Source organism: Lytechinus pictus, chromosome 11, assembly GCF_037042905.1.
Source record: "Lytechinus pictus isolate F3 Inbred chromosome 11, Lp3.0, whole genome shotgun sequence".
In the NCBI taxonomy this organism is placed as follows: domain Eukaryota; kingdom Metazoa; phylum Echinodermata; class Echinoidea; order Temnopleuroida; family Toxopneustidae; genus Lytechinus; species Lytechinus pictus.
Genome location: NC_087255.1, coordinates 25,380,013 through 25,396,719, shown reverse-complemented (window position 1 = coordinate 25,396,719; position 16,707 = coordinate 25,380,013). Strand labels below are relative to the sequence as shown.

Below are 16,707 nucleotides of genomic sequence, written 5' to 3'. Positions count from 1 at the left end.
TATTTGTTCTTCAGGCAACAGCCCTTATCTTGAGTTTTATTTCAATTTGTAATAGAAACCGTGACACTTAAATGGTTAATACAGGTATTAATAATGTAAAAGTATTAATGACAATAATCAACTCTTTGTGTATTTGTAAATATATGTGTGTCTGTATTTAAAAAAAATCTATTTGCAAATATGTTTTGTAAGTTTTATTTTGTTTGCTGCTTTCTTTCCAGGTTAAATGTGACCAATACTGGCCAACCAGAGATCAAGAAAAGTATGGTTTTGTACAGGTCACTTTATTAGATACAACAGAGCTAGCTACTTACACTGTCAGATCATTTGCCTTGGTTAACCTCAAGGTGAGATCTTTGGAACTGTCTTGTTTCTTCTTCTCCTACTATCATTTTGTATCATAACTTTGAGCCCGGAACAAAAATGTTAATTGGTCTGCTTCCCCCTTTCCTGATGGTCCCTCTCCCTCTCATTAAAAAAAGAGTGTAGCATTTGAAAGAAACTTTTTTTTCTTCTTGGTAAATGGTAAATGGTGGTGATTTTTTACCTAATTGCTAACAAAGCATGGATGCTTGTAAGCAAGCAACCAGAGGACTGACTGCTTAAGGTCCTCTCTGAGGAACCTGGTAATGAGGATAAATGCCTTACCAAAGGGCACTAGCGCACCAAGTGGGAATTGAACATGGGTCACTGGAATCTGAAATCCCAACTCTACCGCGCCTCTTCATCAGGGTTTTGTGACATGAAGGTTTGCAAAGGATTTCAAATATGAAATAACAACTCTGATTGGTTCTGGGCAAGTGCTATGAACTAAGTATGCATGCAACAATAATCTTCATTGGCCAAACACTTTTTGTCATTTAGCCCAAGATGATGAATCCAGATTTAGGCAACAATAATAATGAATGACCAGAACCCAATTTTCCAGTCATTGGCACAGATTCTACAACTGCATCTGTATCAAAACTTTGTATTACAAAATTGTATTTTGCTCATTTATTAATAGTACTTGTCATCTTTTTCTTGACAGAATCGCTCGATGGAGAAGAGGGAGGTGAAACAGTTCCAGTTCACAGCCTGGCCGGACCATGGAGTTCCAGAGCACGCAACATCAGTCCTAGCCTTCATTAGTAGAGTCAAGTCCTGTAATCCGCCTGATGCAGGACCAATTGTAGTGCATTGCAGGTGAGAATGAGAGATGTTGTAGACTCAGTTTTACACAGTCAAGATCCTGCTCTGCTCTTGCTCTTCAAATTGGCAATGATTATTAATGTTATATTCATTTTCAAAATTTGATAGGGATATTACACGGGTCAAAGTAAGTGATAAAACAAAACATTAACAAAGGTTGCCAATTTGCATTTGTAATCAGTATATTTGTTGCTTTTATCATGTTGCCAATTTAGAATTAGTAGAAATTAAATGGCCAGTCTCATTGAATAGCATCACCTCTATCACTTCTGGTTCGTCAAATTATATACTATATCTGGAATTCCTGCTGTGTCCCTATTATCTGTGAATGTCTGTTAATTTATAAAAAAAAAAGTAAATTATTTGGAAAACATTAATTTCCCAGAAGTTTTGTTATAGTTCTACTGCGTAGATATTACCATATTTCTGTGTCGAGATCCCACATTTTATTCTTTTTCAAAGATACCATAACCGATCGTTTTCCCCCTATTTTTCGACAGTGCCGGTGTCGGGCGTACTGGGGCCTACATAGTTATTGACTCCATGCTTGAGCGCATCAAGCACGAGAAGACGGTGGACATCTATGGTCATGTGACCTGCCTACGTGCCCAGCGTAATTACATGGTGCAGACAGAGGAACAGTATATCTTCATCCACGAGGCCTTGTACGAGGCGGTGGCCAGCGGGACCACGGAGGTCCATGCGCGCAACCTCTATGGTCACATCCAGAAACTGACGGCATTGGAGCCGGGAGAGACCATCACTGGTATGGAGAATGAATTCAAGGTATGACCAAAAATTTAGTTGAGTAAATCTTTCCCGCTTAAATAGTAATAATTGTTTATACGAAAAACAGCACAGTCGTGTAGTCTGTCAACTGGTGCATATGGTATAAGTCCTATGCCAATTCTTTTTTATGCCACTGCTCAGCTGAAAGAGGCAGGAGGCATTATTAGTAGGAGGTCAAAAGTAGATGAATTTATATTGAAACAAACTCCATCACGTTTATTGTCTGTTTTCTTGAAGTTAAGTAAAAAAAATATATATATATATTGTCTAAAAAATATTGTTTGAATAATTTTTTAAAATATACAATCTTGATAAGACTTGTAGTATAATTATGCAGAAACTCAAATTATTTTTGTTTAACCTATGAATTTGTGTCGGAGTTATTTTTATGTTCCCGTCAAAACAGAATATTAAGCATAGATGTACAAATATATTAATGGTTGTGTAATTCTGGAATTTATGTTTTCCCCCCTCTTCTCGACCATTTCAAATGCACAGAGGTTGGCCAGCCAGAAGGCCCAGCCGTCACGATTTGTCAGTGCCAATATTCCTGCAAATAAATTCAAGAACAGATTGCTTAACATCCAGCCATGTAAGTAACTTTTTCCTCTTGTGGATATCTATTGTCTTGTGGTAGTTCTTATGGGACTTTAATAGGGTCAGATTTGGGGAATTGGGGAATTCATAGACGTTTCTCTAGCAGATATCAGCAAAAGAAGAGAAAAGAGCGATGTAGATATGCCTTGTTCAGGGGCAAAAATGATAACAATATTTCGAACCCAGACTTACATGTGCAAGGTCAGGTGCCTTAGACCACCTTGCCATGGCAGTTTTCACTATTGGGATGACATAACCTCAATTCTAAAAAGAAGTTGGAATGTTCAGGACAGTTTATGATAAACAACACAACTGCCATACACGAGAATCATTATTCATCAGGTAAAAAGTTAAACGAGTATACTTGGAGAGGAATGAATTCATCATTTTCCATTATAGTTAAGTGATGATACATGATGATGATTTACAAAAGAGGAAATTGTTTAAAGTGTGATCCTAACTGGTTATTTGCTCTTTTATTCCCCAGATGAAGGTAATCGTGTGTGTCTGCAACCAATCCGAGGGGTCGAAGGATCAGACTACATCAATGCAAGTCATATTGACGTAAGTTTAAAGCCATCTTCAGTTGTGACTTTAAAAAAAGATATAAAGAAAAGTGGATGAGAAAAAGAAAAGGGGATGCGAGCCCCATCTTATTCTTCTCTGAAGTTTGTGTGGTTCATCGGCATTTGTCCCTTCTCATCGGGCTGGGCGTTTCCTTTTCGTAATGGCAGCATTTGAAGCTTGTATGTCTTTGGGATCAGCATAATTGATACCAGTGGGGTGTTTCAGAAAAATGTTTTTAAGTTACCAATGACTTTACAAACGACTGGTGATACCTTCTTTGGTGTTATACTCTTTTTCTCATTCATTTACATGTAGCAAAAAAATGGTATCACCAGTCATGCGTACTGTCGTTTGTAACTTATGAACATCTTTATGAAACAACCACCAGGGTTCCAAAGCACAAAGCTTAGTAAATGATTCTTCACTTAATTTTTACAATTTATTTCATATTGTGGTCATTGCAGTCACTCATAAAAAATAGTTCTGATTTATTGCTAAGGCTTGTATTATGAAGCCCTGTAGGATACATTTTGGTATCTTCTTTTATGTTCCCTCCAAGTCTCTCTCTGTCTGTGTTTGCGATATTAATTCTTTTTCGATGAATGAGAACCTAGTAACCCTACTATGCTGGTAGGACTTTGTTTATTACTAATTTTTTGTCATCATACTTTGTTTTGAACCCCAGGGTTACAGACAGAGAAATGCCTACATCGCCACCCAAGGACCTCTGGCCGAGACGACAGAAGACTTCTGGAGGATGCTCTGGGAACAGAACTCGACCATCATTGTCATGCTTTCTAAGCTCAGAGAGATGGGAAGGGTAGGTAGTAGAATAATCATCCACCAATTATTTATACAACAGGGGGGGGGGGGGGATCCCAAAGTAATTAACATTAAATACATGTATTTACTCATTATGAACGCTCCTTTTTATTAAGAATCAGATTGAATTACAATATTTACGGTTATTCAAGGAAATTAAGGAAACTACAGGTGATCCAAGCCAATCCAAAGGTCACTTGATATATCGCCTTTTCCTTTCGGTTACAAAACGTTCTGGGAACAAAACTCAAACATCATTGTACAGTTTGGATGGTCATTTTCTCGACCAAAAATATGCCCACGAAACAATGCTTAGTGTACTGTGAAGCTTTGACATTGGCTCATTAGTTTTTAATTACACCTTGCATTGTTCTGTATTTCACATTTCCACATTTTTCTAATTTTTTACATTTCATGATTCTGTTTCCTACTTTTTTGCCACAGGAGAAATGTCATCAATACTGGCCCGCTGAGAGGTCGGCTCGTTACCAATACTTTGTGGTTGATCCAATGTCAGAATACAACATGCCTCAGTATATCCTTAGAGAGTTCAAGGTCACAGATGCCAGGGTGAGTGTGAAAGATTCTCCACTTTTCTCCTTTCCCCTTACATTATGTTGCAGAATTTTATATGCAAATAATAGTTACATTTATGTGGATTGTGGCTGTTCATTTGCCATCTCACAATTGTTTCAATTTTCAATTCAATTCAGTCATTTTCAGATATTCTTATATAAATATTTAGATGATATAAACACTTGAATCTTACCTTTGTGTAATTACACTTTATTTTCAAGATATGAAGTATTTGATGAAGGTTTGATAAGAGTTCATGGAAAAATAGGAAATAAACCTTTTTTCATTTATGCTTTACTCTGAATAGGACGGACAGTCAAGAACGATCCGACAGTTCCAATTCACCGACTGGCCAGAGCAAGGTGTGCCAAAGTCGGGAGAAGGCTTCATTGATTTCATCGGTCAGGTTCACAAAACTAAGGAGCAGTTTGGCCAGGAAGGACCAATAACAGTACACTGCAGGTCAGTTGATTGTCATCATGGTTGGTTGGAGATGGATTGTTTTTAAGGTTGTTCTGAATGTGATGCTGCTGTTTATAGTGGTTGTTAATCATCATTCTTGGTGATGATTCCCAGGGGCTGTGACAGTAGCGGCCATTGTAGTGATGGTTTTGGTGATGTTGCGGTTGATGTCTTGTTGATAGCAATGGTTCTTGGGGGCTGTTACAAAAGCGGTCATAGCAGTGAATAAGGCAATAGTGGTGTTGATTGAGATGGTTGTGATGATGGTGTTAGATGTGATTGTTTTGGTGATGATCACAATCATCAAGAAATTAAATCAACCCTAACCTCATCTCTGTCCTTGCAGTACTGGAATGGGAAGAACAAGAGTCCTCATCACCCTCAATGATGGTTACTCTTTTTTTTTTAAACATTGATGTGGTTCTGGTGGGTGTTTCATAAAGCTGTTCGTAAGTGCGACTTTAAAAACGACTGGTGAAACTTTCTTTCGCGCTAAATTATCACCAATGAACATTTAATGGTGAATATCATTTACCACAAGAAAGGATAACCAGTCGTTCTTAAAGTCACTCTTAACTTAAAGCTGTATGAAAGGGCCCTCGGGTGTAATAACAAGACACCCACTTTTCATGCATTCAGACAATGAGATATCACCATTCATGTATAACCTTGACACTAGGGCCTTGCTTACAAAGAGTTACGATTGATCCATTCAATCGTAACTCTATGGAAATCCATCAGTGTCATCATTTTTACAGGAAAGTTGCAAAATATCCTTTGTAAACAAAGGAGAACACATCAAATTGACAAGGAATCAATGAATTTATGGATATACATTCATATCTAGATATATTTTTGAACAAACATGCATTTTATATGTTGACTTTGCTGGCTTTCCATAGTTGCGATGTTGCGGTAGGTAGGATCAATCACAACTAATTGTAAGACAGGCCCCAGATATCAAACCAAAATAATCCTTTTATCCTTGCAGTGCTGGAGTGGGTAGAACAGGAGTCTTCATCACCCTCAGCGTCGTCCTTGAGAGAATGCGCTACGAGGGTTTCGTTGACATGTTCCAGACCGTCAAGATGCTGAGGACTCAGAGGCCTGCTATGGTACAAACAGAGGTAAGTCCTCCAGAGACTAACTCTCGGGAAATTCTATGAAATATTCCATCTGTCCCCCATTTTTACAATTCTTAATTCACTTCATGAAATGCTCAACCATGGTAAATTACACCCTCTCATGTGAACTAAAAAATAGAGATAAATTATACCATTTCTGTCGGAAATTAAATAAACGCAAATTTGAAGTTACTTCAGTAGCGTTCCCAATAAAAGGGGTCAGATGTACATACCCTAATGGAATTGCCCTCTATATGCTTCAAGGGTTATATAGATAACCTTGATGTCCAAGGCCACGTAAAAGATTTGCAATCAGTCTCTAAATGTCATAGGCTAATCCAATTTCATTATTGCATGTGCATTTTGGTTATTTGGCATTAGATTGACATCTGTTATATTAGAAACGTTGGCAACGTTCACTCATAGATGAAATGTTTGAGACCGAACATACTTTTAGATGTAAGATTTTTATTTCAAATTTGCAATCGATTGCAAATTTTGTGTTCCTGGTCAAGGAGATTAATATCCAAAATTATGGTTTTCAACTTGAAGAGATTCACCCTTTGAATTTGACATAGGAACCATAAGTACTTTTTTTGTGTATATTAAAACAGCTGTTACAAACCAGTCGTGCGTATGTTACCATGCCATCTGTTCATCTCATAAAAAATTCTTGGAGAATCTTTCAAGACAAAATATTTATCCGCACTATATTACTGCATTATATCCGAAATGTTTTTCATTTGATAACGGTCTCATGGAAGACTACCAATGTTGTCATATGTGCCACCCTGTGTAAATATCAGAAATATATGAATGAAAATAAATAATGCATTGTACTGAAGCATTTCTTTCTTTTTCTCTTCTTTACAGGATCAGTATCAGTTCTGCTACCATGCTGCACTTGAGTACCTTGGTTCATTTGATCACTACACATAGACTCCTTCCCAGTCTCCATCTTGGAGCACCTATCTAGCAACAGTACTCCAAAAGACAATGAAATATTAGAGAAGTACTTACTATACACCCGGGATTCAAAGTCTATATTTTGCACTCAGACAGAATGAGAGAGTGATATAAATGGAATCTCCACTTTCAAGAAACTTGAGCAAACAAAGTGGACAATTTTTTTTTACAGTGACGTTGTCTTCTACCCCACGGTTGATATGTTAGCTGTGTATAAACTTCTTGAAAATGGCGGATGGGAGTCCGTCGTTTTGTCATCAAACATCCTTCCAAGAACGGATCGTCGCAAGACCTGGTAGAAAGGATCTTATCTATGCATATGCTTCGGCCCGGACAGAGCATTGAAGGTTGTAGCAATACGGACAAGTACTTCAAACTAGTAGAGACATTGATCGACAGTAACAAGCATAGCTTGGAGTATCATACAGCCAGAAATGTTACAATAGAATCTCAACGCACCAATAAGATGCTTTACAGGCAAAATTAAACTGAAGTTACTTGTCAGAGCTATTTGTATTCATATTCATTCAGTCATGCTGCCTACTTTTGTAGTCATCGCTTTCATTTTGTTTTTATTTTGCAAATGAGGAACAGATACTGTGCATCGAGTTAAGCACTGACTGATATTTTTATGAGAGGTTTTCGTCAAGCACTGGTAGTGTTTATATAGAGGAAGAATAGCGTCGACTTGCTTCAGTTGGTTGGAGCGCAAAGAATTCAGAATACTGTTAACATAGAGCTGATGGATGCAGGAGTGTTGTCCTTGCATCGGACAAGATGTGGAATCTCTCAAAAGTGGATTTCATTTCGAGTATGGACCAAGCAAACTATTTTTGTAAAACAAACATGGTCACAAGAAGTGGATTATGGATGGTGGCACCAGGCATAGGTGCTTTGGAATGGCTAATGTTCGTCACCACGATATTGAGTATCACAGCAAATAGATTACTAGATGATTTGGTATATCACAAGGTTTATTCTAGGTATCAATGATTATTGTCACATTCGAATCACATAACATACATTGGATTTTGACAATCGGCGTTTGAGACGAAATGAAATGAGTAGATTTGTGTTAGTACATACTTTAAGATGTTCAGAACTTTACTTCCATTTGTAACACCATGTTTCTTATTAACCATTTTCAAATCACTGATTTTAAATCAAATCATTAATCTCAAATTAAAAACCCTTAATTGTAACACCATGTTTTTGTTTTCAAATCACTGAATTTGAATAAAATCATTTATTTCAAATAAATCCCCCAAACTTTCAACACAAGGTATCAGTCATTTTAACAATTATTTAGGAACACACAGCTTGATACTGGATAGAGATTTAGGACGATGAGACTTACATCAGGGATTTAGTTTGGGATTCCAACATACATGATTAGCATGTGTAATTTATGTGAGTACTAAAAACTTCTAATAAAACATGGGTTTGTAAGTTTTGATTTTTATCATCACTGTAAAAGTACTATACTAGTCCATGTACTAAAACACAATTAGTGACTTGTATGTTTGAATGAAAAAAATTATATTAGTGTGAGTCCATGCAAGTGGTTTAGCTGCATGTACGCAGCAGATTTTGTGTACAGACGAAAAGTATACCAAGGTACTTTTTTCAAGAAAGACAGATGTATTGTATCTTTGAATATGTTTTTACACCACTATCAAGCAAAGATTTTGAGCAAATTGTTCATTGAATAGGCTAAAATAGCAAGATGGTTCCTTGGGGTTGTGATATATCACAAGTCCTTGTGTTGAATTTTACATGTTCTGTTTTGGCTTACTGAAAAAGGCTTTCATCTAAAAATACCTTCCATTAGATCTTAAGAAAAACATTTTCAGATATACCAGACGACCTCAAATCCATAGGAATAGATTTCCGAAGATTTTTCCTAATTTTGCAGCTTACGATGCGTTTGCAACAAACACACAACACAAGTTGAAGAAGTAGTTATCGTTTTCTTGTACAGAACGTTTATTTTAGCCATGCAATTTTGCTTTGAATTTGATAATTTCTTGTGCTGAATTGAGTAATGTACTTCAGTTGATAGATATGTACTATATAGTTGATTACATCAGAATGTGTATGTTATGTTCTCTTGAAATGCTGTGTGTAAAGTACTAGCTGCAGTATTATATTCATTTTTTTACTATCCATTGAGTACAGTTACTTTTTCTAATGTTTATATTCATTGATACTGCCAATATTCTTTGTGTAATATAGGTTGTCTTGCATTTCATACATTTTAGCTAATTTTTTCTTTTAAAATATTGCTATTCGTCTGTCTCTTGCCCCTCTTTGTCGATTCTTTTCTTTTTCTACTCCTCTTTTGTTTTCTTTCTCTTTGTCTCTCTTTCTCCCCCACCTCAATCTTTCTCTATCAGTCTCTCTCTCTCTTGTCTTTTTCTCTCTGTGTCTTTGTCTTTCTGTTTACCTCCCCCTCTCTCTCTCTCCTGTCCCTAAGAAGTCTGAATAATATTACCGAAGATTTTGTTCCAATCTTCATTTTTCAAATCATAAGTATTTTTATATGCCATATATGGAGTGATAAATCATAAGTTGAAAAAAAAACAGACATTTTAGAATTTACATATGAATTTGTCCATTGGATACCAAACAATCTCATGTTTTCCCATAAAATACACATTTTAAAAATTTCTCTCTGTATCACATGTTTTCATACATGAGTTAATATTGAATTGTTACTTTTAATAATTTCAGTATTTTAGCCATTATCACTTTGATGTTTTTAGTATTAAAATCCACTTGTTACGATTGAATACAATTTCATGATATTGATAGCATTTTGTTTCATTGTCATATTACTATCATGGTTCTTGTTCCAAGCTTAAGAAATAGTTTTTTTCACAAATGATCCATCTTTGTTAAGTCATTATTCAATAAGAAAATATATTTGGATGTAGTGTTTATTCTATTGCTTGAATAGGATTTTATTGTCTCATTTGCTGAAATGTCCTTCAAATCGAAGATTTGTGATTCTTTTTAACAATTTTATGCCTTTTAAAGAAACTAAACCCTCTTCGTTCTATTTGATTGGTGTTTTATTTTGTGAAGTTTCACCACTTTGAGGACAAAACGACAAAGCTGTACATGTACTTTAACATCATTCTTCTTTGAAGCAGATGAATATAACTTGTATTGTATGATTGTTTATTTAAAAACTTTTTCTCTTCTGATCATCAGTTTGGTGCTTTTAAAAGAGTTAAAAGAAAAAAAAAGAATGGATGCTCTTTTTTGAATCCTGTAAATTCAGGTTAACTTTTTGAAAACCAGCATCGCAGTGTATTCACAGTTTTTTGTTTATCATATTGATAAAATAGTGGCTTTTGACAAATTAATGTAATTTAGTGTAAATATAAATAGCCGTACTTGACCTCCGTGGTCTGAATCTATGTTTGGAATTCTTTTGTTTTATCATGAAGTAGACCATTTTTGTTGTAAATTTCTTGTAATATTTTTTTTAAAGCCCAGTGTCCTTTTCTTCTCTTTTATCTGGCTTTTAAAAGTAAAAATACACTTTAAGAAATGTCCTCAAGCTGTAATATTAATTCAGAATTAATGTCGATATCTTCCTTTTAGCTTGTAAAGCAATTGAAAGTGTATTATTTTACAGGGCAAGATGTACAATAAAACTTGGCAAACATATCACTAGGTTATATGATTAAAAAAAAAAACATTTTGATTTTTCCTTTTATACAAAATTGGCATGGAGCCGTTTCTTTCAGCAAGGTAAATGATATCAAACTTGGCCCCCATAAAAATTGAAATATTTTGTAGATCTTGACATCGCTCAGTTTGAATGCTGCACCATCAGTTAATATGGTTGTTATCGGTATCTCCCTCAATAAAGCAATAATCATGATACATGTACATGTATATCTCAATGCAATAGTTTGCATGAGTGGGATATATGTGAGGTATTTGTCGATATCTGTAATATACCAGCCAAAGTATATCCATATTCTTCCCTTGATCATCTGTTCTTTATTTTCTTCCTTTGTAAATTCGCCATCTGCACAACTCATTTTGTTTTCCTTTGAATTTATAGTGCACTTCAAAATTATGTGATTCTTATTTTGTGATTTATATTTGTCATGTGTGTTAATAATGACTCTTCTCCCATAACTATAAGATGTACATTGTGTTATAATTGTTCTGTATTTCAATTTCTATAATTGTTATTACCTCCTAAATATTGACTCCTTCTTGAGTCATATTTTTCTCTTTTTTCGCTGTTACAATGTGAATAGACTTTGCCATACTATTATCATAAGAAAGATGTAAATTTTGGTATTCTTGTTTGTATTGAAGAGGGGAAAAAAAAATTGAAGATCTGTAAGTATAGGAAGGGAAATATTTTGCCAGCTTTTGTATAAAAACAAAACACAAAGAAGAAATCTTCCTGATCTTTTGTGCATAGCGTGTATGTTTTAGTTTAAGGTTGAGTTTATAGGTTCAAATACATGTATACAATAAATGTATATATGCTTTAAGTTCATTTATAAAAAAGAAGTTCATGTATTTCTCTGTAGGCAGTAATTGTCTATCTTGCTTATTTTAAGTAATTCATATGTCTTAACAAGCATTAATAAAGAAATTCATACATAAAATGCACTTTTGAAACTCTGTTTTGTGCATGTTATTGGCATGGTATGGATATTTATGAGTGTTTCCACATGATTTGATCATTTTGAAAGAAATGGGAAAGAAATGAGACCCAAGAAGGAATTGTGTTGGGAAGAAAGATGAGTGAGGAAGAGAGAGAGAGAGAGAGAAATAAGAAGAGTGACAGAGATAGTAAGCAAATAATAAGCATTGGTGAAGTTGATGGGATAGACTACCACTAATAAGGCAATGAGAATCTTTCTGAAATGAAGCCGAGGAAAGATTGTATTATAATTATTCAAATTATAGAAGAAGTGAGAGTTTGTTAGTGGACATACAAGATGTCAGAGCGACCCCTCGTGTTTCGGGGAGGAAGAAGGCCAGGCCTCCAACTAAAATTTTAATAGCTAAAAAGCCAAAAATGACGAGTGGTAGAGAATCCTGTACCTTTACCGAGAGTCAGTATGAAAGGTGCCAACCCCGGGGGGCCACTTCCATTCACGAGTGGATACCATGCGCGACCATGGGGTCTCGAAAAGCACCCTAAACACGTAATTTCCATATTCTGAAAATGCACCCCTTAACAAGTATTGGCGCGTGAAACCCTACCCTTAACAAGTATTGGAAACAAAACGATACTCTTGGCAAATATTCCCTGAAATGAACCCCTAAACAAGTACAGGAATGTTTTATTGTTACGGGTCCTTCGGTCGTCGGCTTTACCTTATTTGGTTTAGTACGACCCCACTTTCTACACCTCGCGCAAATCGGACTCTAAACATGAAGTGTTGGGGCAAAATGGACATCCTTTATAAAACATTTTAATTTTGTTATAGTCCAGGATAGGCCCCATAGAAAATTGTACAAACCTTGTTTTTTCATATATACAATATTTTTTCATGGTTTCTTGTCAATTCGAGGGTGCTGATTACGAATCTGAATGATGCCACTCGTGTAATCTTGAGCATTTTCCGCAAATTGGCAAAATCTAATATGGCCGCCAAAATATGCAAATTACCCATGAAAATCATAAAATTGCCAGAAGATTGGCTATAAAATGTATGTAATTGTGTTGCAGGAGTGAAATACTCTCTGAAAAAACGATTTTTGAAAAAATATGTATTTTCTTGATATTTAAAATGGCCGCCATAGACCGCTGTATTCAACTTTATGTACAATATGAATGGGGAAAATAATTTTCACAAAAGTGAGCACTAAATGCAAGTAATTGTGATTTTTTGTGAAGTAATGGATGAAAACATGATTGCTAACGAAATATATCATTTTTTATGTCATGTGTGTAATAAATGAAGCATTTTAGTATTCAAAAAGCCACCAAACGCCCTGACAGTATTATGTATAATGTTAATGGGGACAAAAGAAAATCACAAGAGTGAGTACTAAAATGCATATTATTAAGATAAGCGAGTGGCATATTGGCTAAAAATTCAATTTTAACGGAATACAATATTTGAGATGCAATTTATGTGATAAATGCTGTATTTTGAAATTCAAAATGGCCGCCATATGCCCATTATACATTATGTACAATGCGAATGGAGAAACTCATTTTCACGAGAATAAGTACATAAAATGCATGTAATTGTGATATACGAGTAAAATATTGTCTGAAAACACGTTTTCTAGCTAAACATATCATTTATCTAGTCATGCATGAGATAAATGCTGTATTGTTAAATTCAAAATGGCCCCTATAGGCCCTAACAGTATTATCTACAATGTAAATGGGGACATGTAATTTTGTAAGAATTTGGATTTGCTTGACTATGAAATCCATATAATCCTTTTGAATGAGTAAAATATTATTTGAAAGCATGATTTTTATGAAATATAGCATTTCTTCTGCCATGTAAGTGATATATACTGTATTTTGACATTCAAAATAGCCGCTACAAGCCTTAACTAAATTATGCTACATATGCGTTTAGGGAAACTTATTTTCAGTGTAATCATAAAATATGCATGTTGCTGTGATGTACGAGTAAAAATATTGTCTTAAATATGATTTCTAAATAAATACATCCCATGTTGCTCATGGAGGTAATAAATGCTGTACTTTGAAATTCAAAATGGCTGTCATAGGCCCTAAAAGTATTATGTACATTGTAATTTGGTACATATAATTTCGACAGAATTTGGCTTTGCTTGACTATAAGAATTGCATATAATTGTGATGAAAGAGTGAAATATTGTCTAAAACCATGGTTACTAACGAGATATATCATATCTGGTGTAATTAAGGTGGCAAATGCTGCATTCTGAAATTGTAAATGGCCGCCATAGGCCCTTACTGTATAATGTACAATTTGAATGAGGACAGAGAATTTTCACAAAAGGGCATATGGCGGCCATTTTCAATTTTGAAATATAACATTAATCACATAAATTTTATGTAATATGATATATTTCGTGAGTAATCATGTTTTTAGACAATATTTCACTCATACACCACCTTTTAGTCAAGCAAAGCGAAAATCTGTTAAAATCATTTGTCCCCATTCACATTGTACATAATAATGTTAGGGCCTGTAGCGGCCATTTTGACTTTCAAAATCCAGTATTTTCACCTACCTGGCAGGAGAACTGATATATTTTGTTAGAAATTGTACTATCAGACAATATTTTACTCATAGATCAGAATTACGTGCATTTATGGTGCTCACTCCTGTGAAAATTGATTTCCTAGTTCGCATTGTACATAATACAATATATGTCTATGGCGGCCATTTTGAAAGTCAAAATAAAGTATTATAACACAAACTTAAAGGGGTGGTCCAGGCCAGCTCCAAAAAATATTTAGCCCGTAGTAAATAATTACAGGAGCCATTTCAAAAAGTATTATCTCCTTACTCGACTTTGGAGATTTTTAAGAGCATTTCTTGTAACGATTATTTGGGGCAAAAAGAATTAAATTTCGCGCACATGTAGCGAGATCGGTCACGTGACTGTGACGTACCATCTCCACTTTGGTTTCGCAACAATCCAGCGCGCGACGTCTCACAGCTGCAATATGCCTATGTGTCAGGCATACGGCTGCTCGGTTCGGCCGGGAGAAAATAACCATAAAAGTGCGTTTTCTATACCAAATCCGATCCGAGATCGAGAGAGATGTGCCCAGTGGCTTCACAATATTGGGACGGACAAGTTTGACATAAAAACATACAAATATAACGCGAGTAGAGTCGTTTGCGAGGACCAAATGCTCTCTCTGGCCGTCGGCATCACCGGGCAGTTCCCGCACCGACACCAGTCATTTCTCCCCACTCGATCGGCCGCTGGCTGCGGTACGATCGGATCTTCCTCCACCTCTTCTTCTTCTATTCTTCGACGGTTCTCCAACTCTTCCGCATTCCACCTTGGTTGGAATGCATATCCCGCAGGACCCGACATATTAATTGTTCAAATTATGAAATAAACGGCGAGAAACAAACAAATTGTGAATTACAGGGTCGACGGTGGCTGCAATCAATGGCAGTCGAAAACTACATGTAGCTAATACCGTACGTATATGCGGCCGGCGCTGATGATCTATACGCATACGTACGTGCGAGCGATAGCTAGCGCTAGCTAGCTAGCTAGCTCGCTCGCGCTCGTAGCAGCAGCCAGCGAAGCCAAAGTGGAGATGCTACGTCACAGAAAAAGCTGCGCATTGCATTCTGGGATCGTACAGACTCGTGCCAGAATATGATTTTGGCAAAATTGAAAATTCAATAAAAAATAACTGTGCCTCTTATTTCTTAAAAAAAATATAGTATAGGAAAGAGAAGGTTTTTGTCTATCTAGTGGATATAAATTAAACCTGGCCTGGACCACCCCTTTAAAACCTGAATGATATATTTCGTTAAAAATTATGTTTTTTTAGACAGTATCCCAATTATTTATCACAAATAAATGCATTTCAGTGCTCACTCTTGTGATTTCATTGGTCCTCTTTCCCATTGTACATAATACTTTTAGGGCCTTTGGCGGCCATTTTGAATATCAAAATACAACATTTATCACATACATGGCATATTAAATAATATATTTTGTGAACAATTATGTTTTTAGTCAGCATTCCACTCGTTTACTTTAGTAATATGCATTTTAGTGCTCACTCTTGTGATTTGTTTTTGCCCCATTTGCTGTAGTACATAATACTTTTTGGGCCAGTGGCGGCTATTTTGAATATAAAATATAATGACATGATAAATGATATATCTTGTTAACATTGATGATTTACATACATTACTTCGTCCATATATCACAATTACTTGCAGTTTAGGGAATATTTTTGTGAAAAATATTTTTCCCTATTCACATTGTACATAATAGGGTATATGGCGGCCATTTTGAATATGAAGAAAATAAATATTTTTTTCAAAAATCGTTTTTTCAGAGATTATTTCACTCCTGCAACACAATTAAATACATTTTGTAGCCAGTCTGCTGGCAATTTTATGATTTTCATGGGTAATTTGCATATTTTGGCGGCCATATTGGATTTTGCCAATTTGCGGAAAATGCTCAAGGTTACACAAGTGGCATCATTCAGATTCGTAATCAGCACCCTCGAATTGACAAGAAACCATGAAAAAATATTGTATATATGAAAAAACAAGGTTATGCCTCTTCTATCCTGGACTATTATATCATTCCCGCAAATTCGACCCTAAACACGTAATTTTCCTAGCGAAATAGACACCCTATTTTCATTATTTTTGTTTTTTTGGCACCCTTATCACGTTACGTACGTAACGTGCCCTATCGTGAAAAGGACATCCTTTTTACGTGTTTTTTTGGTCGCGCATGGTATCCACTCGTCAATGTAAGTGCCCCCCCCCCCCCCCCCCGGGGTGCCAACATGGTTCCAACGCGAGTACACATCGCACACGTCCCGACAGCGATAGTTCAATAAAGAAGAGTATACAGAGCAACATTTTTTTCCTCTTTTCTTTTCTCTTTTATTTGTGGC

The 16,707-nt window shown here is 35.7% G+C and overlaps 1 protein-coding gene across 2 annotated transcripts in view; it reads left to right on the top strand.

The window, feature by feature from the left end:
* The window catches only part of LOC129271072 (tyrosine-protein phosphatase Lar-like), a 42,837-nt gene extending 31,100 nt beyond the window's left edge, over positions 1-11,737 (top strand). For both annotated transcript variants that reach the window (XM_054908426.2, XM_064106206.1), the window contains 10 exons: positions 222-347; positions 1,031-1,185; positions 1,692-1,977; positions 2,479-2,572; positions 3,065-3,141; positions 3,830-3,964; positions 4,411-4,536; positions 4,850-5,004; positions 5,996-6,131; positions 7,002-11,737. In XM_054908426.2, the coding sequence (XP_054764401.2) occupies positions 222-347; positions 1,031-1,185; positions 1,692-1,977; positions 2,479-2,572; positions 3,065-3,141; positions 3,830-3,964; positions 4,411-4,536; positions 4,850-5,004; positions 5,996-6,131; positions 7,002-7,067 (1,356 nt within the window). In that variant the 3' untranslated portion in view covers positions 7,068-11,737. The remainder of the gene's footprint in view (positions 1-221; positions 348-1,030; positions 1,186-1,691; positions 1,978-2,478; positions 2,573-3,064; positions 3,142-3,829; positions 3,965-4,410; positions 4,537-4,849; positions 5,005-5,995; positions 6,132-7,001) is intronic.
* The last annotated feature ends 4,970 nt before the right edge of the window (positions 11,738-16,707 follow it).